This window comes from Morone saxatilis, unplaced genomic scaffold, assembly GCF_004916995.1.
Source record: "Morone saxatilis isolate NCDOM2014 unplaced genomic scaffold, NCSU_SB_2.0 Contig17, whole genome shotgun sequence".
In the NCBI taxonomy this organism is placed as follows: domain Eukaryota; kingdom Metazoa; phylum Chordata; class Actinopteri; family Moronidae; genus Morone; species Morone saxatilis.
The window spans coordinates 14637311-14662027 of NW_023339729.1; the positions used below are offsets into that span (position 1 = coordinate 14637311).

Genomic DNA, 24717 nt, shown 5'->3' on the forward strand with positions numbered 1-24717 from the left:
ACACACACAAACACAGGTGAGTGGAGGGTTGGCTAAGGCTGCTTTGACTGCATGCCAAACAGACAGTCGCACAAACAAACACCTGACAGTGGCATAATCAGCATAATCAAGACGGACACTAGGCAGATTAGCACACAAACATGGCTACACATGCTTGACATTTACACGGCATCATCCTTCACAGCCACACTTGCAGAAGGTGCACAAACACAACCACAAACACTCACACCGAGATAGGGCACAGGGCACAGGTGACTCGAGGGGTAGCACATGCCAGACGCACAAACACCTGACTTTGGCATTATCAAATTGGACGCTAGGCGGATTACACAAACACTTAATTAATGCAAACAGGCAGAAGCAGGTAAATCAGGCATCACGCTCACACACAAACACACACACCTCATGCACACACATACACACACTGCGGATGGCTACAACAAATTAGGAAGTCTAGCCAATGGCACCTGTGTGCTACATTTCTGTCTAAAGGAGGACTACGCACATCCACAACACTATGGTTGTACATAATTTGAAGTTGGTCAAAGAAATGACTTTGTGCTTATTTTTGATCAAATAAATAGTTTATTGTTTCTTGGTATTACATTCAAATTACAATACAATCATAGTGCCTGGAATACAATGGACTGGAGAGCAGCTACTGAAACTGACAAAACAAACAGAAGACACACATTTCAAAGACATGAGAGGAAGTCTGAAGTAATCATGATCAATGTCTCAAAATCCAAAGGTGTTGAAATACTATAACACAGCATAAAAATACATTTGTCTATTACAAAACTCTGCTGCAAAAACATTTCATAATAATCTATTTTAAATTCTCATGGAAATTTCCATATGAAAATCAATTTGTTTTGCTCTCAACAAAAAGTTTGTTAGGGTACCACAAACTTACAGTAAGTGCAGTAGGTTTACACCATTCAAGAAAAAGCAAAGACTTCGAAATAGGCTGCTTATATTCATGTTTTTAGACGAACAAGGCAAGAATAAAAGACCTCATTTTAGTCCATCAAACCTTTTCCTTTAACAAGCTGCTCTAAAAGCCATACAGTCCTTGTAGTACAAACCAACCATACAATGTACATACTGTACATGTTACGTTAGCATGTCCAACTCCAAAATTGGGCATAAAGTCATAGTTACGTAATGGATAGAATTGTACATGGCACCCAATAACAGGAAGTATGTAAAGTGGTACAAATGAATATTGTACAACAATACTACATAGAAAACCCCTTGTATTCAGGCCTTACAGATACAGACCATAACTCTGCCCAAGCGGAAGCTTTTGCTAAATTAACCAAAAACACAGAAAATCTGTAAACCCTCCAGATAACCATGCAACATTAAATATCTTAGCAAGAAGACCTACAATATTTTAAACAAAAGAAAACCAAAGAATGCACTGACACAGACTGAAGGTTATGACCTTGAGTTTCTCTACCTAAGAACATTTACATAATTTTAAACTTTCACACACACACACAAGTGTGCGATGCCTTATTAGAGAACGTTTACAAACTACAAATGAGTTTCTTCCCTTATGCTTTGCATAGTGCCCTCAGATGAAAGTGCAGGAGTGCCTAACACCCTGTTGTTTCCTTCCTGTCATGTTTGAACAGCCGGACATTGGACTTGCTCTTGGAGCACTAAAGACAATGTACTCTCAGCACTAAAGTATAAAAACACATATAGTTCAGTCAAATAAATATATACTTATTGGTTTTAATATTACTTCTTAAGATTATTTCACATTACTTTGACCCCCATACTAGCCTCTCGGACAAATACACACACATACAGTACACACACACACACACACGTACACACAGTAATCATCTCCTCTCTCAGGTATGAGGAGCACATCACTTCACCACTCCTCTTCAGGGCAGTCGTCATCACCACCGCCTATTAGCGTCATTATTGCCATGCCAGCGACGTACACACACCAAGACACCATCACCATGAGAAAGACTGAGAACATACCAAGGCTACGGTTGCCCCGGACAACAGTGATTGTCCTCTCAAAGCTGGTGCGGGGGGGCAGTGGCGGTGCTTGCTGCCTATCTTCGTCTTCCATGATGCCGAAACGATGACGCAGCTGGTTTTCCTAAGAGACAGCAGAGGGCATGGGTGAGTAAGAGAATGACGGTGGGAAGAGCAGGTATAACGTTTACCATGTTCACCATTGGTTAAGTATGTTAGCATGCTAACGTGTAATTAGCAAGAAATGCAAAGTACAGCTGAGGCTACCACGCAAGGGAAAAGTCAGAACTTGAACATCTGTAGAAAGGTTCACGACAATGCATCTAATAGTTGGCAAGATATTTCACTCTGAACTACAAATGTGAACATCATCCAATATTGGTTGAGATGTTTAACTTGTTGAGATATTTAAGTCTGGATTAACCGACAGGCCGACTGACAGACTGACATTCCTAGAGCCTTGCTGCTAACATGGCTAGGAGGAGTGGTGTTTGGTGAACAAATAAACAGGGCCATAGAGAAGCAGCCATTATGATAGAATTGCAGAACAGAGGCTTTGTTGAACATTCATGGAGCAAATCTTACAACTTCTAGAAAAGTAATACATATTGCAAAGATAACGTGGGTCTAAAGTCCTACTATCATCACAACCAATCAGATTTCTGGTATGAGACAAAAAGTACTTCAAACAACTATTAACTCTCCAAGGTGAAGGCCTTTGGAGTAATTCAGAAATGTAAAACATGCAAGAAGGTAGACTTCTTTGGTCCCCCCAGGCACTTCCCAAAGAAAAAGGGCAACGAGGAGATCGTCTTTGAACCTTCACAGAAAGTACAAGCAGCACTGAAGTTCTGAAGCTACCTTTGCAACAAGCCAGTCTTTGATGAGAACACAGTGACACTTGCTGCTCTGAGTCTCTTTGTGTGTGTGGTGTACGTGTGGGAGACATCGAGGCAGCACTGTTTGTCCTTGTGCTACACCAGGTGCCAATGTCGTGCAAGCGGTAAGCACTTTCCATTGAAAGGCAATTGTGGATAATTAAGCAAAAGCGAGAACAAAAGGCTGCCTCAATAGGATTGAGTTGAAGCCACAATGGAGCAACACGTCTTTGACACTGAGCACTTTCTCTATACCTGACCCAGTGATACTGATACAGGTGGCTCTAAGCTCCCCACTTTAGAACGTGAACCGAGAGAGCAGACACTGTCATAGTAATCTCCTTTAGAGCAACTAAAATGGCTACCCACAGAATCTCGGGTTTGCATGGTAATGAGCAATGCTTCCTGTGCGATGGACTGCAACATTCAGACTGCTGCAGTGTTACTGTAACTGTCACTGCAAATATGTTTGTTGCTATGTCTAAAGCATCAAGCAAGAATATTTTACAAGAATCCTGTTAGATGAATGTGCATGATTATACAACATGTTTATGAAAAAATAACATTTTAAACTATTGAATTAAACAGTAAATGTCCTGCACATAAAACTGGTGCTATAAAAAATGGAAGAAAATCTAAGAGACAAACAAACTGCCCTTTACTCTCCTGTGGATCCAAGTTCTGCTGTTTTTCTGACCATGAAAGCCAAAAACTGAGCAGAAAGTATGTACAAAGAACTAACCCGCAATATTTAATTTTACTGATGTTCATGTTGTGTTGTATGACATACCGTTGTAGTGTAATGCTGCTGGGTGATGCTGTTGTCCTCAGAGTTGAAAGTGTTGGTGTTAGCGTCCCCTGCCTCAGCTAGCAGGCTGACCTGAGTGTGGCTGTCAGTGTCATCGCAGGAAGCCCGTGTGCTCCTCTCTGAGATGGGCGTTAAGCCACCACACAGTTCCAGCTGAGAATACAAAATTTAAAGTTGAAACTAAGGAGTTTGTAAAAAAACAAAAAAACTGACTATGTGCTTAAAAGTGAGTAAATTCACATGGAAGCAAACAGGCTAAAGAAGGTGACTGTAAATTAGACACCCTCTTCTCCTCTCCCCTTCTCTCTCCATCTGTAGTGTGGTCGAGCATTGTGTTCATCTCTCAGCTGCATTAAATATTCAGACGGCCTGTAACTGGATTCTCTGTTCCTTGTTACTAAGCCACAGTCCACAACAAAAGGGGGAGGAAATACTGTACTTGCAAGAAAAAAACATACATTTAAGTAATTGTCTTGCCTGTCAGTGGAAATGAATGTATTTGTAATGAGTTTATTAATATACAATTTCATTTTGGTAAATAATTTTATGAAAAAAAATCCACTTTTGAGTTTATGAGTCCATATACTGCAGCCTATGATAATTAATGTGTTTAGAACAAATTTCCTAGATGAACATAGGGTTGGGCAACGTGGTGATATATACTGTATGACAATATATCGTCAGTGTCTTTGCCATACCATTTATACTTTAGTATTATTTTACCCAACAGTTTCTCATTTAATCTTCAAGAAAACTTTAACATGATTTACACTGATATCGCTAAAATGGAAATTTGCTCTTTATCAAATTGAATTAAGTGCTAAATTCAGAATGTGAACTACAGGGGAAGCCAGCGGGAGCTTTTCTCCTCTTAATATAACACAAGCTCCCCAGAAAACATGAGTTGTGAAATTTTGTGGGGCGGGGGTTCTCAGAAATATTGTCAATATGCTATTTTTTCCATGCACTTCTATCTCTCTGTATCTTCATCATCATGAATCATTTGTAAATTAGACTATTACACATTTGATTCATGCATTAGAGTGATCTAATTCATTTTAATAAAGACACCAGCATGCATGCTATTCTTGCCATCACCACTGAAGAGCATCACAATATCATAAACTCTACTCATTCACTCAGAGATCATTTTCTTAGTCCCACTCATTGCTCTGTTTTGTAGTCAGCATACTGTGAGTCAATCCACAACGCCCCACCCCCCCCCCCCCCCCACTATAAGAAAACATGATCTCCCCGAAAAACCATGGTACAGTTTGCACCCTACTAAAATTTACATCTCTTTACATACTGGCAGTGGTTTGGCAACTCCAATGTGGACAGGGCCATAGCCGGTGGACTTCAGGACGTGCACGGCATAATCCAGGCTGGAGCCTTCCAAGTCTGTTTCATTAACAAACATGAGTCGGTCACCAGGTAGCAGGCGGCCATCTCGATCTGCTACACCTCCAGCCACCAAGGACCGGATTACAAGAACTGTTTTAGTGGCATCTTCTGGATCCTAGAGTTTGACATAAGGATGGAGCGGATGGTTTGTTGAAGATATACATGTGAAATCTAAGATAAATTAGCTACATTGTGGATTGAAAAGACAGTTCAATGCAGTTATACCAGTTATACCATAGAATAACAGGACAAGTATATAGTATAAAACAGCAAACCAGGTGGGGGGGGGGGGAGGTCTCACAGAGGTGCAACCAGCTGTAGTAAAGCTACTATTTCATTATACATGATTTTTGCTACAGATTGAATGTGTATTTAATCTAAAATGGAAAACAGCAATTTAGAGAGTACTCAATAGTTTAGCGCACAAATATAGAGAATACAAGGAGTCCACATGCTTCTATATTTTCTTAGTATGTGTTCATCCTATCCAACCTGACACTGATATTCTTAGACTGCAGCCTATTCCAGTCTGTTCTATTTGTAGAAAAGCTCAGGGGCATGTCTCTGACCTGGTAGTCCAGGATACTGAAGCCCAGTCCCGACTCGCCTTTCTCCAGCTCAACCACCTGAGCCTCTCTTTCCCACATGGCCAGAGGAGGTGACATGGGCGGCACACCACGCTTGGTGATGTCCTCAGCCGTAGGACAGGGAATGACACAGCCCTGGTCCAACTGCGACGAGCAGAGAGGAGAGAGAGGACACAGGAAAGGGGATCAATTTGCAAGAAAGTGTCACGTTGGTGGCGTGTCTGACGTCGTTTCAATTTGTGTAACAATTCTAACATGGTTCATCCATTCATTCATGTGTCCCTTTACTTTGTCATTGAACTCGGCCAACAGCTCTTTCAGGGTGAGATGGACATCATCGTCGTCATCTTCCTCATCACTGTCGGGAATTACAGGGGGTACGATGCGAGAACACACCAGGCAAACGTGCATCGGCAGCTCCTTCAAAATATTGACCACCTCCTTATGTGTCTCTCCAATGAGAGGGATCCCATTCACCTGCCAGGAAGACACATTCATTATTTCTAAACTGGATATTCCTATGGTCAGTGATTGGCTGAGTCATGCTTCTAGCTTTTGAAAAATACCTCTACTGCTAATCAAAGGTTAAAGAAAAAGATTTTATTGTATATTTGTGTCTGTCTGTAACTGTTTCTATGAGTGTACATGACTAAATCAGCCCTAAAATTTGATATCTTGAGTGGTATTTTAGTTTTGGGTATCATGGTGCAATTAGTGGCCAGGCTACACAGAAAGAACAATTAAAGCTGAAAGCAGTAACCGTGAGGCTCGTATAAAAACGGAACTGGACAATGGTTTTGCCGCACTGATGTTGTCTGAAGGAGATCAAAGTGCTGAGCTGCAACACAGATGTTGGCTGTGCACTCAAAGCTACAAAGAACACAAGCCAGTTTGTAGTGCTTTCTATATTGCGAGCAAAGCTACAGTACATTGTCCAAGAGTTCATCAGACTGCTCATCATGATGAGTGCTACGTGTGGGTGCGTGAACTTGCCCAGTGCCCCACTACAGTACAAGCACAAATACACAGAGGCGCACATACTCACACCCACCTTCTTATGACTGTCTGTTGCTGCCTTAAGGGAAACAGTTGCATACTGTACTTGACAATGTGTGGTGTTTACTGCAGATTTATTTTAATTTTATTTTTATTTTTTGTTTTAAAATTCAGTTTAGTTTTAGTTAGTTTCCAGAGTGGATTTGCACATTAAGTTTAGTTTTTAGTAGTTTGGTAAATGGTAAATGTTTAGGTTTAGTTAAGCTTATTAGTTTTGGTTTTGTATTGTAATATGGGTAATAGATATATATGGGTAATATTGTCAGAGGCAATGTTTAAAAAGACATCCCAGTCTCAATAAAAATAAAAATAACATTTTATTATTGTTGTTGTCTTGAGAAATTGACTAAAGACTAAAACTATATACTAACCTGTATATTTTTATTTTGTTTTAGTTAGTTTCACTAAAAAACTAAACTATAATATTTTTCCACACTTGGTTTTGGTTAACAAGTCAACTATAAAAACCTTTGCTTACTGAAAAACACTCAAATTGAGCACAGCATGAGTTCAGGCTGGCCATGAAGTCAGGCTCAGCTCACAGAACAAGCTCTGCTGTATCTGATTTAATCAATGTCCTTTCTGTTGTCATTGATGCCTGCTCTGTTCTGTAGCCTGGGGGTCTTTGCTGCTGCTTTCCATATATGCACTTGGAAGGGCAAGGAGCTCCCAGAACAGAGCCATACTGCCAAATTTAACATTGTGCATTTGGAAATAAAGTATTCTTTTTAAAAACGTTTTCCTGACTAAACTATATTTTATGGTTTAGTATAGTAAGAAACTATGGCTAATCAATCAGTTTCACACAAATTATATCTTACTCCAGTTTACATGATTTCATATCTTGAAAAATTAAAATGAAAAGGTTGCAACAGCAATTGGCCAAAAGGATCAGTCGGTTACCTCCAATATCTGGTCTCCATTGAAGATCTTGCCACTTTGGCCCACAGGCCCCTCAGGTAAAACGGAGCACAGGTAATGATGTCCTGCCCGAGCCTCCAGACTGATACCAAGACCACTTGTCTCACTGAAACGCTCCAGATGACAAACCTGAAAGAGTGATGTGAAGTTGAATTGTGGGAAAAAGAGGAAGAGCAGCAAATTGAAGTAAAATGTGTTTTTTACTTCTTTAAATGAACATTAATTACATGTGGCACTGGATGAAATAAAATGATACAGCATTTAGATAGATTGTTTTTAGAAATGTTTTGACGTACAATAACTTCATATCGCGGCCCGACTGCATGTTGCCACCTCATCCTCAGGTCTTCCTCCTCAGCCGGCGTCAGTTTCACTCCTATAAAATGTGCACACATATAAAGACAATTACCCTCATATCACATACACACACACATATATGCACACAGAGAAAAGCGCGCACATCCCCATTCACATTCCTAGATGATCCAATCAATAAAGAATAGGATCCTATATGAAAACATCACCTCAGCTGTTTTATAGGGAGAAGACAACATAATTCTCCTTGTGGCAAAGCACGGATGTCAACCACAACCACTCAGACAGGCACACACACACACACACACACACACGCCCACACTACAGGCATCCATGAATATTCACACCCACCATCTTATGATTTCTTGGCAAACTAATGTTTTGTTGTTCATCTATTAAAGCCTCACAGCAATCAGGGCTTATTTGGCTTGCGCTCTCTAATCAAGCCCAAAAATGCTCGTCTAAATAAAGCCATATATGCAGGCAGGGTGAGAGACAAATCATCTGGAATGAGCTGAATGAGTTGGATAAACACATGACTGCACAACACTATAAATAGACTCCCATCAAAGAGTATGCTTCGCTGCCACATTGCTGTTCCCTGAGCCCCATCAGCATATCAGACTAAGTCCCATGATCCAGTTCCAGATTGCAGTGCAGTATGGGAAGGGGAGCTTACCATTTCTGGAATCGTGTCGGGGTTTTCTGTTGGCGTATGCCGCTCGCCGGGAGATTTCACGCAGCGAGCAGATTCCTGGGAGACGGAGAAAAACGTTTGAGCATACACGCAGGGATCCGCATACACACAAACATACTTGATTTAAAAAAAAGATCATGTGTACAAGTTCCCAGCAAGCATTTGAGAGATGACAACATGCAGGTGCTAGCAAAGTTCATCATCAGCTAGTTTGAACAGTTATCAGAAGCAGACAGTGCATGTAGCACCTGTGGATGATAACTTGCATGATTATTTTTGTTTAAGTTTATGTTTTCATACTGTGAAACCACATGTTCTCCATTTACTCAGTTACTCTAAAACCAATCCCCTTATGATACAGCTGAGCAAATATGTTCCCCAGCTCAAAGCACCTGTCTCTTGAATTTTGTTGAGGCCCAGTCTGTAGGGATTTCCCTCGTGGAAGCTGTGGGAGTGTCGGAGGGGCTGCAGGGGAGGAACTGGGGGCAGGATGTGGCTCAGACGGACAGACTTCCTTAGCAACCTCAGTCTGACCAGGGGACCCGTCCTCCTCAGCACCTCCATGGCACGCTGCTCACTGCAGCCCTGCAGGCTCACCCCATCCACCTAAGTGAGGGGACAAGAGATGTAAAAGTAGGGAGAGCCTACTATGGTATGCTATAGGGTATGTTGGAGGAAACAGAAGCATTTTTTGTGGATGGAGTGGATGGTATGAAGGTACAGTGAGAGCAGGTAAATTAAAAAATAAAAATCAATAGTAATCAAAAACAAAAATAGAACAAGATGGAAAGCATAGGTAAAAATAAGAGATGATGAAGAGATGGATGGGAGTAAAACTAAAACTATAAGAATTCCCCTTCATCAGCTAAAAAAGACCCTAATTGGTGTGTATGGAACTACTATAAGCTGCAAACTGTGCAGATTTGGAGGTGCTGAAATCGTTAAAATTCAGCAGAGAATATATTTGAGACAACAAGGTATTTGTCGTCAGAGAGCACAATAAAAAAAAAAGAAAGCCATCTGTTGTGTTGTAGTGGAACTCACAGATAGGATGACGTCACCAATGTAGATGCGTCCATCTTGATCGACAGTGCTGCCTTTCACTATGCTCTTCACTATAACACCAGCGCTGTAGACTGAGAAAAGCAAGATAAATTAAAGGAAAACTTTTAGGATTGATTGTGTAAATGGAGCTCTATACTCAAACATCATCAATAATGCCTTACATTAAGGGGGAATTATTCATAACTGTGTTATTTCCCCAGTTTGCCCCCATCAAATAGCTTGGAATAATGATAATCAGCCCATTTTTCACCAAGTTAAAAATTGGTAGATATTATACCTGAGTTTAGGTCGCCTATGTAGCTAGAAATGGTGAATCCCAGGCCACGACTGTTTTTAGTGAACTGCACATTGAACTCATAGTCATCATTCAAGTCGTTGAGCTGGAAAGAAGCACAGAGAGTAACATATAATGCACATCTTTTGGGTTAAGAGAATACTGTGTTACATATTTAATATCACTGATTAGCCAATTATTTTACATAAAGAGTGCATTTGACTTTAATTATGTGCACACACACACACACACACACACACACACACACACCTTGTCTTCCAAGCTGTCCTGGTTGAGGACAGGAGAGGAAAGGTGGTTGTCCTTGGTAATATCCCTGGCGATGAGCAGTTTCACCTTGTTACCAGCATTTCGCAGTACCTGGGCCAGGTGGTCATTTGTGAACGGATGAAAAGTGATAGTGTGTGACAATTAATAAATAAATAAAATAAAAGGAGACAGCTTCCCAAAAAAAGACAGTATAATAGTGCCACCTGTGAGTGTCTCATCAGCTACGTAGGAAACACTCCCAGACCATTCCATAGAGAAGCTCATGGAAGCGGCTGTGTGCTGCAGTTTTTTTATTGGACTAACTATGGACTAACATTGGATACAGACAGTGAAAGTGTCAGACTTCGTAAAACCTAGCTAAACACCAATTACATAAAGCATTATCATTACGGACAAAGAATTTTTACAAACGATACCTTACCTGTGCCACCTGTTCGCTGTTCATTCCCGCAAGATCTGTATCTCCAATGCGCAGGATTTGATCTCCGCTACGCAGGCGCTTATCCTAGGGAACCGTGTTACAACACAAATATTTAGTGTGATCTGAAAATGTACACTTTCTGCATATTCTACTCCACACACTTCACTTAAATAAAAGCAAATGATTGAGATTTTGGGAAATACACTGATTTGCTTCCTTGTTAAGAGTCAGATGAGAAGAATGCCACTCTCATGTAAAATATGAAGCATAACTCTATGTAAAATAAATATTTAAGAGACAGGCATGAAAATGGTATTGATCTTCTCATCTAACCCTCTGCAAGTAAAAAAACATATTCCCCAAAATGTTGAGCTATTCCCTCAACTGGCTATTTAAGGTTTGGCTATGGTTGATTGGCAGGTGGATTTACCTGTCCAGCAGCTCCACCAGGGAGGATGGTCTTGACCATCACTCCTGTGCTCCGGCCTCCTATGATGCCAAAACCGAGCCCTTTCCCATCATTGATCAGCTCTATCATCTCCACATGACGTTTCTAAAATGGCAAAGGTTAGAAGAATAAGGAGGAAGGGAGACAGGAAAGGCGAGAGAAGAAAAATCTATTGTAATTAAACTGGTAACAAAAAGTGAAACCGCATTAAGAGGTTGAAGTGCTACAGTAAACGTGTTTGCTTCTCTTGTTTACTGTATATACCTACATCCACAGACACACTTTCACCAGCTCTACAGAAACACCTCACACGTAAGCTTACTGTACCTCATGAGCAATAGCAGACAGGTTTCTCCCCATCGACATGGTGCGGGAGATTCGAGGGGGAGTGCAGTACTAAAAAATAAACGTTATGTGTAAAACAAAAGCAAACCTGAAATGACATCGAGTTAGCTGAGCAGCCTCTTATGATCAGCTGAAAGCCTCAGTCGATATAATATCCAACTGTGCTTGAGTTTTGTAATGTAATATTCTCAAATGTAAAATGTGACATTTGGAATGGCGGTGTGTTAAATTTTACAATTGAAAGAAAAAATTTGGTTGGTTCATGGACGGAGTGCTTTAAGAATAAATTGCTCCCTATTACTAAACTCCTCCTGAATTATCTCTGTCATTTACAACTGATATTTTACGTACCTGTGATTCAGTGTGAATACAGTTGTCTGGGTAGATGTCTGTGAAGGACAGATCCTGTGATCCCAGAGAAGATATGCTGCCATCCTTGTGGACGGATCTGGCAGTGCTGGGCCTTCGGTTCTCCATGGCCCATGTGTAGGAGTCACTATGACTCATGCCCTGTACCATGCCCTGGCAGGGGCCACAGTTCATTGAAACAGATTTGGAAATACCCTTCCCCTGGTTAGACTGAGAGAGCAATAAGGGATGGATAGGTAGAACACATGGAGAGATGGGAAGTAGAGGATAAAAGTGTAAAAATGGAGAGGATGCAAGTAAAAGAGATGGATCAGGTAGGATAGAGAGGGAATAAAAGAGTGAGAGAAGGATTGGGGGAATGCAAGGGAAGGGAGAGAGAAAGATTGGGTGGGAAATAAATGAGGGACATAAAAAGATGGAGAAAGGGATTGATAGAGAGGGGGAGACATTAATTGAAGAAAGGAGATATGGACACATAGAGGGACAGGATAACGGTAAGGGAGTGATGAAGGGAAATAGAAGGGATAAAGAAATTGAAAAAGGAGGGCATTGTGAGACAATGAACAAAGATGTGGGAAGGAGAATGGGGAAATGTGTGTTAGCCAAAGAAAAAAAGTACCGAAAGATAGCTTTAAAATGGAGCAGAGAGATAGGAGAGCAGGAACACATGGACCTGGGATAAATGCTTCTGCTCAATATGTAACCACAAAACTGTCCCCTTTTGTCTTTAAGGTTTTCTGTTTCAAAGTTTAAAAGGGAGTTTCAGAAGATGCTTATTTCTGATCTGTATGCTAATCCTTTTTAACAACTTTGACATCTGTTACAATAGCAGTAGTAGAATAAAAGACAGAATACTAATAAGCAACTTCTCACTCCATTAATTTACACTTTCTCAGTGCTATATATAAAAAACCTCTGAATTTAAGAAATAAAAACTGTGTCACTGCCTGTCCTGATAAAAATCCCAAAGCCTTTGACATAATCCAGTTCCGTGTTTCCTGGAATGCAGAGACGCTAAATGGCTACAGACTCACACCACACAATGCTAATGTAATAATGCGTTGTGTGTGTATATCTGTGGCGCTTATAGGGTTAGCCTATTACAGTACACCACAACAGACAGTCACAAAGCCGTGATGATTACAGACTGCCAAATAAGTTAAATGCCTTGATGGTTTCATAACTGTAAACAATGTACATATGTGTGAACATACTGTGGTGGGCTATGTGCGTGAATAAACACTGCTTGGTGACTTATATCGGCCACCACCAGGACCACATCCCACACACACATCAGCTCAAAACTTATAACAATGTTACAGATGACTTTTACAAACTCCTAGACGTTATATGTAGCCACTTCTTCCTTCCCCTCTCGCTCTCTCACTCTGTCCCTCTCTCTCTCTCTCTTTCTCAGGGCTTTAGTGGTAAGCTTAGGTAAGCTGATTACTCATCCAGTTTGGTTCCTGCATTCAGTATTTTGGGAATGATTCCGGCTCGTTCCCTACCATTCAATATACACCAAACGCCCACACACTCATGCTCATGCTGTACCTTCGCTGGGGGCTTCCGCTGAGCTTGCTGTAAGCTGAGTATATGATGGAACAGGGGGCTCTGCAGGACAGTCTTTAGCAGGGAGAGTTTCTCCTGTGTGGGGGCCTCTCCTCTCTCCTTCAGTTTGGCTTGCAGTCTCTCCACAGCCTCCAAGGCACGCTGAGTATCTGCAGCGGAATCATATATCATTTGTGTCATTTTAGAAACAGGTTTCTCCCCCGTTCTGGCTTTGCGTTAGTTTCAACATGTTGCAGCAGATGTTGTGACCCTGACACAAAGCCGGACTTTTGAAAAAAAGCTATTAATGTCAAAGGGGCCGATGGAAAAATAAAAATATTTTCTCAAGTCTTGCAAAATGACTTAAAATACAACGTTTGTCATTATAATCCAGAATGACATCCTCTGTCAGCACTGATCCACAGTGTGATGAGTATTAAAAACAAACTGAGGTTTGGAGGTTTGAGTGGACAGGAAGTGTGCTTGTCTGAAAAAATATCCCTGAACCATGGCTGCTAGAGAGTGAGTTCTCTCAATTCCAAGGTTTTTTAAACACTGTCACATTTTCTGCCAAAGTTATTCAATTAAAAAACCTTACCAAGAAAAGAATGCTAAAGAAGGATGTGCCGTCAATTCTGCAGCACTAAAAAGCAAAGGCAACGACTGAAATGTGGTGTCAGGTCATATTGCCCTTGTTTATTAACTGTGAGCTTAAGTGTGAAGCTAATGAGCACAAGCCACAATTGCAGTAATTGTATGTGGCAGAAGGTTAAGACCCTGTAAATTCTTCACCGCAAAGTTTTGACTACCGACCAGACTGTGAGTCCTGTGCCACCTGTACGTGTAATTATTCCCTCCTGTCTGGCTGTGGCACCCATGCCTTACACCCTAATTGTAAGCCTCTGAAGATGGCAGTTGTGGGGAGTCTTACTTACTGAGGTTACTGGAACATGTTTGGCTTTAAACAGTACTCTACATTTGCAGGTGCACTTACCCATGATCTCCATCGTAGCCTGACAGATAGTTTGGGTGAACTGTTTCTTTTGTGACTCTCTGTCTCAGTTAAATGTCATTCTTCTCTTTCTGGCACCTGCAACATGAAAAACCACAAACAAGCCTCATACAGATTATACATACATACATACATTTACACTGAATTAAGGTTTCCTGTTGATACATATTTATTACAATTATGGCTGACACTTTTAATAGTCTGTTAGTCTGTATATTTTACATCTGTTATGTAATATGTATCATTTACCTACATCTTCTCTTCCAAGGCCATGCTTGCTTGCAAGCGCCTTGCTTGTGCACTAATGCTCTTAGCAGGATTTAAATCTTCTCCAAAAGGCTTTATCAGCCAGTGATGGTAATTATCTGCGACACATGGCCTCCCGACCATTCTGACTTGAGGGGGAGCCTGTATAGCATCAAAGCATGATACCAATGACATGATTTGATTTGTAAAACGATGGGCTGGAAATGACAACGTCTCATCTGAAATCTAATTAGGGGCCATTGATAGGCACAAGGGGTATCGCAGTACTTATATGCCCTTCACTGCAGCCTAATGAAATCAGTATCTTATACCTGTTAATATCAAAATGATGTTGACTGCTTCAGAATAATAAAAAAAATCATTACAGTTAAAGGATTTACAGTAATTATCCAGGCCCATTAGCTACTACTTTGATATGTAATTTACAAGACAGTCTGATAATTTCTTTAGAAATGACCTGGCCACATTAGACCTATTACTGTGACGAACAGACGGACATCACGGACAGTTGACAATCGCTTGTTGCAGAAAGCCTCATCTCACCTCCATTGCAGCGCTGGTGGGCTATCAACAGGTCCCCACTGAGCTCCAAGCACAGCAGATTCACCACCTCCACCAGTCCGCAGGGTGAATTTACCTGTACCAAATACAAAGAATGACACTTTCCCGATGGGCCAAGTCATAACAGCTTATGGAGAAACGGCCAGATATCAAGAAGCAAGCTGTGCGCTTTATTTTCCAGCATTGTGTCCGCGGCTTGTGAGCGCTCCGCGCAGTGCGCATGTCACCCTCTGATCTTCAGGCACAGAGGGCTCATCCCTAATGAAAAAGAAGTAGCCTACACTAAGTAATCCTGTAATGCATCAGCGGGACACTCTGCACATAATGCTTATAAATATTATGGTGACAGCCAAGTAAAGTCCAAACTCGCTCCTGCACAGACCATGTCCAGTGACTACATTAGAGAAAAAAATAATGATTTAAAAAAAAGTGAGAATATCATAAGAAAAGATATAATGTAAAAGTAGATTACCATGGAAGGGTATTAGATATGTATTTATTATAATTTACGCATATTATCTGGAGGAAAGTCAACATTTTTTTTATATTAAATGACTCATTTTAATTTTTCTACTTCTACTTGTTTTTTATTTTCCATTGCTTGTAAGAATTCTATCAATTTCTCGATGTTTGCCTAGTAGACCCCTAGCGGGCACAATGCTTTTGTCTTGCTTTCTAAATCCCAAACTGGGGTCCAGGGACCATAACGAGCCATTTAATGGATGAGGATTGTGATTTCACTTTTATTCCGCTTTATTCAGCTGGGAATGTGACAATGAATGGAACTGTACCAACTGTATATATTGCAGTTGTCACCCAAAGGCACAATGCAATCATACAGCAAGTCATGTTTAACAACAAAAAAAGCTCCTCTTAGTTTGGAGCTTCTTGAGTCAAAATCATGTCCACTGGGGATCTAATGGATTTCGTTAAACCGTCCTTGCCGTGAAAATGTGGGAGCCCCCCCGTGTGTTTTCACACGGCAGGTGGAGCCCTAGGTCCAGAGATTTAGGAGCCAGATCCAGTTCCATGTTTTCCACCAGACACCCCACTTCATCTCTTCCTCTCTCTCTCTCTGCATCCCCCAGGCAGGAATCATCACCCCCTCCCCACCCACCTCCCTACCCACCCTCGGCTCCCCGCCCGCCTGCAACGCAACGCTCCTCTCGCCGGGCTGCGCTCGATCAACCGAGCATCCACCGCGCCTCCAAATTGGTTTGTCATTTCTGACCCCTCTCTCTCTCCCTCCGTGTGTGTGTGTGTGTGTGTGTGTGTGTGTATGTGTGTGTATGGGTTTGACCACGGTCCTCTGCTCCGCTGCGCTCTGCGTCTGTGGACTTCAGCAGAAGTCAGTAAGAACATAAAGGCAGCCGGGAAAGATAAAGACAGAGAGAGAGAGAGAGAAAAGGGAGGGAGGGGAGGAAGAGATACAGACAGACGGATAGAGAGAGAGAGAGAGAAACGCCTCTGTCCTCCTCCAGCACTTCACTGGACTTCAGTGCATTTGCACGGACGCGATACATCCTCCTGTGTGAGCGCTGATCGGGATACTAAGCACGCAGCTATTGGTTTATTACACCCTCAGCTTTATCTCCATCCTCTCTTTCGGTCATTTTTACCCACGTCGTTTTTTGTTTTTTTTTGCAGCAGCAGAAGCATAAAAGAATCAACCACAGACCCGGAGTCGAGGCGGTGAAATTATTCATCGACTAGGAAGAATTATTTCGATCCAAAGATCTGCGTTCTGTGAGGACTGTATGAAAGAGCGCAGAAAAGGTTATTCCTGACTCCTCTGTGCGCTGGATGTGTATATATGCGCCCATATCGCTGCGACTGGTAATACGGTAAGGATCCGCACTTATTCCTTCACATGTGATGTTTTTTTTTGTGTGCAGACATCGCTGGCGAACGTCGGTAAACCTCTTGGCTATATGCAAACCTGTGTCTGTCACTGACCTGCTCTGAAATAGCCTAACGTTATGGCAGCGCTGACTTTGGTTCTCACGGATGCCCATGGGAATGTGGCCTGCGATTATTGTACTTCAGGGGTGCAGAAACTGGCCCTAATGGACCAGCGGGGTAAAATGTAATATAGTTCCCGTAATATGTTCCGATGACGGTCCGGCGACTTGTGGCTGGATGGGCGTCGCTTGGATGCGAGGTGTCGCTGAGGAGTAATAAGCAATGATACCTATTATCTCTCCGGCGAATAATCAATGCAATCACATTATTCCATGACGGCTTGTCGGCCAAGGTGTACACATAATTATTATTCTGTAGCCGCGTGTATCTGCCTCACTGCAGGGCGCAATGACAAATCGCACGCTTTGGCATGATGGATGACAGATTAGACGAAGTGTTCCTCGGGGTTTTTTTTTTGGGTCCTATTTCATGTGCCTGTCATTTGAGTATATTGGAATGCAGTTAGCTAATTTCAGGGCTGTGTTGGTTTGTCAGCCGCAGTCTAAAATCCAGAGTAAATCCAGCTACTCTGTAGGAAAAGGAGCATCCAGCAGGCCAGTGCACCCCAGGATACGTCAATCATGCGGATTCATGAGTGAAAGCTATGGCTCTTATTTACTGGAGAAGAGGCGTCCCGGGGTTGCAGATGACCTTGATCTGCTGCTGAAAAACTACCGAAGGTTGCACAATTTTTTTGAAAAGAGCAACCCTGCTTCAGATTTCTGTGACCACAGATGTGTGTGTGCACTCTTTGCAATCAGCAAATTTTCCCCTTTAACAAAAGCAAGTACTCATAGCCTTAAATCTCTTTGTGCCTGCAAACTGGTGATTAACTATATGGTTAATCATAGGTGGTCTGCCTCACAAATGAATGCAGATATCTAGCAATCAAACCTCAATAATCACTTGCTGTCTGGGTCTGCTTGGGTGGCCGCAGACTGGCCCCTTTGAATCAGTACTCTCAACATTCAGATGACAAATCAGTAAAGATGAGTGCGAGAAGCTCCTCTGTATCTTAGTGTTCAGTGTGATATAAAGGCTGAATGTAAGTTATACTTATAGTATTGGTTGGAGTGGTTTACGATAGGCCTATGTTGACTCATCTGTGAATGCTGCATCTAAGAAAAGTGGCTTCAAGGAATCCACTGAGCAGGTTGGAAAATGGTCAGTGCAATTATCTGTATGTCTACATTGGAAGAAATTTGACATAGATTTGCTTGGCTGCCATTTTGGCAGCATCTGGTAAAGCACAGGCCTGTCTCCAAGGAGATTATTATATTTGTGGATGAGATAAATATCACTAAATCATCTGTCATCAGTGCATCTGTTTGTGTCTAAGTGATCCTACAGTTCCTTGGTTGCATTCGTACGCCAAGTTGATTGTTTGTTGTAAATTTTTGAGAAGGAAGGGGAAAAAAATATAGTATTTTGCTGTTCAAGTCCTGGAGTTGTTGGCTGTAGGTGTCTGACAAGTTGTTTATTTAGTTTTAACAGTGGAGAAAAATGTAGCTTCAATAGTATTTGTGTTGTTCCTGTCCAAACTTACACCAGCTACAGTGGATGCTTTTGGTTTACTTTTCTGACAGGCCTTGGTAGCCTCTCCCAAGGGCCACGGGATGTTTGTCAGACATCACACCATGAATGCAAGGTGTGTCAAAGAGCATATTGGGGCACGTTAAGTAAGTGACACCCATACGGCAGCACTGATGTTGCCGAAGAACCTGAAGCCATATAATGTGCAACAGCAGCAATCAAGCATTCTGCTGACTGTACGTCTGTCTGTTCTCCTTTAATTAGGTCACTGATCATTTTCACTTGTTATGATGCACAAGAAAAGACAAAAGCTCCTTGGTGGGGAAAACAGGGTGCAAATTACGATGGTTGTGCTAATTCGGATTGTTCTGCTTGATTGACCGTGGGCTGACTTTATTTGTTTAGAGCTGTTAATGTAACAAAATATTTGCTTTAGATCTGGTTGGCTCCAAAAACATTATCTAACCCTGCAATGGAAGCAGCCTGCGATTTGAACAAGGGATCGTATGTTAAACATTTTGCGTACACGCTGAAACCCTGAGATAATGAAAATATACCTCGGCAGACAACATGATCCATTGCAGACAGGCAGTAACGGACACATACACACTAGAATATTAAGACAAGCAGGCATATAATCTGTTTGTTGAAGTCTCTATTTCCGTCATCGTCAAGGGTTATTAGAGAGTGTAACTTCAACACTTGTGCAATTAATTCAGTTTAGTGGGCACATAGAACCTAAGGGCTGATTTCCCCAAAACCATTTTAACAAGCGTTTAAAAAAAGTTCCTTGGATTCAGTCCTCTATTTAGTTAATTTATGCATAGCAAGGTAAAGGTTTGTGTCAGAGAGCCTTGTAGATAAACAGAATGTGCTGTTTATTGTGCGCACTGAGACAACCAACCTTGCTGCATAAATAAATTGTCACTCTTGTGGGTTAAGCTGTGAGAAAAACCAAAACAAATCCTAATTCTGCAATAATAATATTAAGTTTCAATGAAAGCAGAGCTGCTGAATTTCACTGCACGGCACTGTTTCCTAATGCGATGATGATTCACATTCCTAGTCCCAGCCCCACTTTGTGTGCTGAGTTTAACCTAATTCAAAAGCCCCTTCCTGTGCTAGACGACATCTCTCTCCCATATTGAAATAATGAGGCCAGATCCTTGCCCGTCTTCCTCATCCACCTAAAGCACTCGGTCATGTGTTAACACATCCTTCCTCCTACCCTCTCCCGTCCCTCAAAGAAAACCCCGGCTCTGTGCATTTTCCACCATCGACTGGAGCTATCAGCTCAGTTCACCTCTCTTAATGTGTGAAACTCGCCTCCTGATATCATTCAACCCTCTTAGAGGTTCAGACCATGTAAGAGGTCTACGTAGTTACTTTGCTACCTGATTAAATCTATGCTTAGGAAACGGGGAAACCAGTAGTGGACGACTGGCTGTCAGATCTCAGGGCATTCTCTGACTCATTGCTCCTATGGCCTCGACTAGAATAGCCCGCCAGAGATAGATGTCTTACTCTGCCTAAATATGGAACGGTTTGAAGGCTTTCTGCTCGAACCACCACAGCTTATTATCTGTCTGCGTTTTGTGGCCGATTGGAAGAAATGTACACTGTTGGCCTCACTGCTCATACCGTCTGTTAAGTGGGCTGTTTGTGTGTATCGCTGAAAGTCATACATGTTCCTGCTCAGTGGTTATTGCATTGTTTAGCAGTACATTGTAATCAATCTACTACAGCACCAATAATGGTTCTCAATCAGTTTTTCTAAAGTGTATGCCAAATTAAATCTAATAATTTGAGTGAATCGATTAGTGTATTATTTTGTTAAGCAGTGAAGTAATTTTTTAAACAAATACCAAACATAACCTTGTCCCAGCTTCTAAATGCTGAAAGTCTACTGATTTTATTTGGCTTATTTAATAGTACATTTAATATTATTTGGTTTATTTGGGTTTTGGTTGGACAAAATAAGCACTTTGAAGATGATTTGACTTTAGGAAACCTTGATGGTAATTTTTAACCATTTTCTGGTACCACTACTGCTACTACTACTAATAATAATATTAATACAATACAGTATATTTTTTACGAAGCACTCCTGAAAAAGCAGAAGCAAAGCTGTTGAATAAGCTGAAAAGCCCTCAAACCTCCTCAAAGGTTGGTTTGCATCTTGCTTTTAGTCACAGTTTTGTAACAGCCAAATTTAACAAGCCCAAGCACCTTAAGTTGTGATCCATCTCACACGGGATAACAATTATTGAGAAATCAATCAGTGTAAATTAATTCTGAAATTACCCCACAGCCATTTATTAGGGTATTAAAATTGTGGCAATGTGATGATGTCCTTTGCTCTTCCCTACTTTGTATTTCTTCCTACCTTCCTATCATAAAAATCCTAAATAGATAAAATATTGAATAACATGAATTGTACACTGTAAGACTAAGCACATGCTGATGGCTTGTACTCCACCGTCTCTTTGCTTTTCCTTCGGAGTGATCAATGTGCGAGGCTTAGGTTGGTGAAATCAATGTCACATCTCACAATAATGTTTTTTATAAGACAGACTTTTATTTGTTTTGTTTTGACCAGTTGACCTCGGTCTTGGTTGCAAAACACCTTAGAATGACGTTTTGAAGAGGGCTATGTAACATAAAGAAGGTTATTATTGTGCCATTCTGAAGTGGAGTGAGGAGGCTGTGAAAAGGCGCATTTGTATAATTTTTTACACAAATATTCTAGGTAACACACAGTTTCCATTGTAAACTGTGTGTTACCTAGAATAATTGTTTTTGCAACTCAAGTCTGAGCTGAGATATAGATTACAAAGTGTTTCTGTTTATGTTCATGTCTACAGGCTAACTCAGTTTTATTATACAAATGGCCTGTACCATCATCACTGGATTTGTCAATGAACTGCATGTTTAAGCAGCTGCTGTCTACGTTAACTACTGTATCCACAGCCTATTGTTCTTTCAAAACCTCTCACTCACCCAGTAGTTGTTATCCCTCTTTCACAAAGAAAAAACACTTGTTCTTCCAGTCAACACATCTCCTGTCCACACTTCTTCTCTATGCCCTTCACCTCCATGTGCCCCACTCAAAGCTGTCACCACTCAATAGAAAAACACACACAAACACACACACACACACACACACACACACACATGCATGCATTTCTTCCCACAGATACTGCTAAAAACACCACATCCAGTCGAGCCTCCGTAGGCCCTACCACCACATACTAGGCCTCAGCCACCTCCTCTCTTCTGCCGCACACACACGCACACACACATTCACACTACTATGCTCACGCACATGTATATGCTCACACACCCACAGAGAGCCACAGATAGACATGGCCTGCAGCTGTATATTTAGTGACACACACAGTGCCATTAGGGAGCTGAATAGAGAATCAGTGTACAAGGCCAGAGTGATTGTAAGAAGCTCACTCAAAGGTCTGCCGATTATTTTGGTCTCTGCAGGAAATCATTTACAATAGCACTCACCCCCTCCTCTCATCCTCACAGTTCAGTCCATTTAAACAGTGTGTTGCTGTGTGTGTGTGTGTGTGTGTGCACACGCCGTCCATATGCAAGTCTTAAGTCAGTCACCGCAGTATTGATGGGGAAATTCTTTGCTGTGTTGTTTGTGCGGTTAACTATAGCGTGCTGAGGAGGTCTCGCTTGTTTAGAGAATGGGGTGCTTGGAAATGAGTCATACACAATGTGATGCAACACAGCGGAGCAGATTTGAATTATGGGGCAATGAACAATGAGGTCATCACAGGGCTGGGGGCATAAATCTCCCAGTGCCTTGGTATAACACAGCATTTCTTATCAATGGAGGAAACTACAACAGCACTTGAAAATGCAGTATTGTTTAAAAGACTGATCCAATGTTGCAAATAAAGGACTGGGTTGGTTGACTTCAGTGACTGAGACAATGGAAGGGGATTTCTGGTTTCATTACAGTGACATTGTTTTTTGAGTACTGTTTACTTCAACTAACAACAGTTAATTTTTTTCATTTTGAATGATCACTTTAAAATATGACAGATTCCTTGATTGTTAAATAGTTGCGACGTTTCCTTCCTCTCAGCTTTTCAAGTGTTTGCACGGCTCTCTTATCCACCATACTGCATCCAATGATATTTTCCATATCTTTCCCTTCTTCAGCAGATTGTCCACAATCAGCGTCTGCTGTAATACCATCATCCCCAGGCCCCTCTTAAATTTCCTGCTTACTGGGCTTTTACTTTAACTGCATTACATACATCTTCCACTCCCTGTTCATCTGGTTCCTTTCAGCATAAACCAGGCTGAAAGATCTAACATGAAGCGCCTTGATGCGACTGGTCATTTGATGGTAAATTCAAAAAATAATAATATTGTCATTTATTGTGCCTGTTCAGTGGCACAGCTGTGATCTTGATTGATATCGAATGGCGTTTTCATTCCAAGGCTTTGAGAGTGAGAATATGTGCCAGGGAGTATTGATCTGGAGCTTAGTTGATGGTGCAGTGTGATAGGCTGAAGGAGGGCGAGAATGACTAGATGGTCATGCTTGATGGAACAAAGATATTAACAGACATAGTAGTGATCAATGGCTTGATAATGTATGTTTACATCATTTGCGCTGTTTTGTGTTTTTCCCCCATGTTATCGAGCTGACTAGCCTTGTCTCAAGTGTAAATATACCACCTTACTCTGCCTAAGGTTAAATCCCCTTTGACTATCTGGTGAATAATGAAAACGTTGCACAAATCTGCTATCTTACATTCTCAACATTTGACTCTAAAATAAGCTATGTGGTTCAGTTTCTTTTAAGGACAATGCAACTCATTTGAGATAAAAGCACCATGCCCCTTTGGCATGTATCAGCACCCGTCAATTTGTCCCCACCGTATCTTTCACATTTTGCAATAAAACCATTTTACCACCTCTGTGTTTTGTTGGGAGTCTGATAGTGTCACACAAAGACAGATGAGCACCACTCTGGCCTGTGGGCCTGCAGCAATAACTTACATGGACTGTTTTCTAACCATGTGAGAAATCGTTCGCTTGTTCTCCTGCAGTGTACTTACGTGCATTTTGAACCCCCTGATTGGCTCTCGTGTAGACAGTATATGTATGATAGATGAGATGGTATCCATCATGTATCAAGATGAAATGGAGGGAATTGGACGAGGACCTTTATTCTAGAGTGAGGGTGTGTTGAAGCAAGCCTTTTATAAATGATGTTTGGGATTTTAAAGCCAATCTTTGTATAAAACCCATGCATGTCAAGCAATTACTGTAAGATGTTTTTATGGTTACAATGATATATGTTGATGTGTGTCTTTTTCTTTGTGTGTGTGTGTGTGCACCCATGTATTGAAGCATCTCATTGTCCAGAGTACAGTTAAACAGTTCACAATCGCTGGACAAATCAACCAGTTTTTTGTTTCATCATGTAGACCTCCCCTCCTCATCACCTCCCTTTTTCACTCTCTCATTTTCTCTCTCTCCCTCTTTCAAAGATTTATGTGGGGCACATAGACAAGAGTCTTTAATTTTACGCCTGGGTAGACCATATACAGTATAGCTCCATATTCTTCATGCTTATATCGAATCTGTCGAAGCCCAGGGGGGGAGAAGTGTGGTTTTAACATGAACATATAGGGGACTCCACCCTTTAAAGTAAGGCGTCTCATTGCTTCATTTGGAAGCGCCATAAATCTCCACCAATAGGCATCAACACCATTTCTGGTGTCTTATGGCGCAATCTGTTGTTTGAGGCATAATTATAAAGGGTAATACACAAAAACCATCATGAAAGCATACTGTAGAGTCATCCTAATTACATACAGCAGGCTCATGAGTAATAGGGGTGACATGGGACATCAATACAACCATTGACTCTCATAATAGAAAACACCATTGTTTTACTGTGAGAA

The 24717-nt window shown here is 41.4% G+C and overlaps 2 protein-coding genes across 2 annotated transcripts in view; one reads left to right on the top strand and one right to left on the bottom strand.

The window, feature by feature from the left end:
• Positions 1–14441, bottom strand: part of si:dkey-92j12.5 (multiple PDZ domain protein) — a 34217-nt gene extending 19776 nt beyond the window's left edge. Inside the window, exons 1-18 of the mRNA XM_035659665.1 lie at positions 14429–14441; positions 13438–13604; positions 11866–12093; positions 11497–11565; positions 11152–11274; positions 10722–10805; positions 10283–10390; positions 10016–10118; positions 9718–9809; positions 9066–9279; positions 8656–8730; positions 7958–8037; positions 7644–7790; positions 5973–6161; positions 5667–5828; positions 5003–5212; positions 3676–3846; positions 1896–2131 (exon numbers count right to left, since the gene is read on the bottom strand). Coding sequence (XP_035515558.1) covers positions 1896–2131; positions 3676–3846; positions 5003–5212; positions 5667–5828; positions 5973–6161; positions 7644–7790; positions 7958–8037; positions 8656–8730; positions 9066–9279; positions 9718–9809; positions 10016–10118; positions 10283–10390; positions 10722–10805; positions 11152–11274; positions 11497–11565; positions 11866–12093; positions 13438–13604; positions 14429–14441 — 2471 coding nt within the window. The remainder of the gene's footprint in view (positions 1–1895; positions 2132–3675; positions 3847–5002; positions 5213–5666; positions 5829–5972; positions 6162–7643; positions 7791–7957; positions 8038–8655; positions 8731–9065; positions 9280–9717; positions 9810–10015; positions 10119–10282; positions 10391–10721; positions 10806–11151; positions 11275–11496; positions 11566–11865; positions 12094–13437; positions 13605–14428) is intronic.
• Positions 14442–16452: 2011 nt separating this feature from the next.
• The window catches only part of adgrl3.1 (adhesion G protein-coupled receptor L3.1), a 113193-nt gene continuing 104928 nt past the window's right edge, over positions 16453–24717 (top strand). The window contains exon 1 of the mRNA XM_035659666.1: positions 16453–17118. The gene's annotated coding sequence lies outside the window, so the exon portion shown is untranslated. The remainder of the gene's footprint in view (positions 17119–24717) is intronic.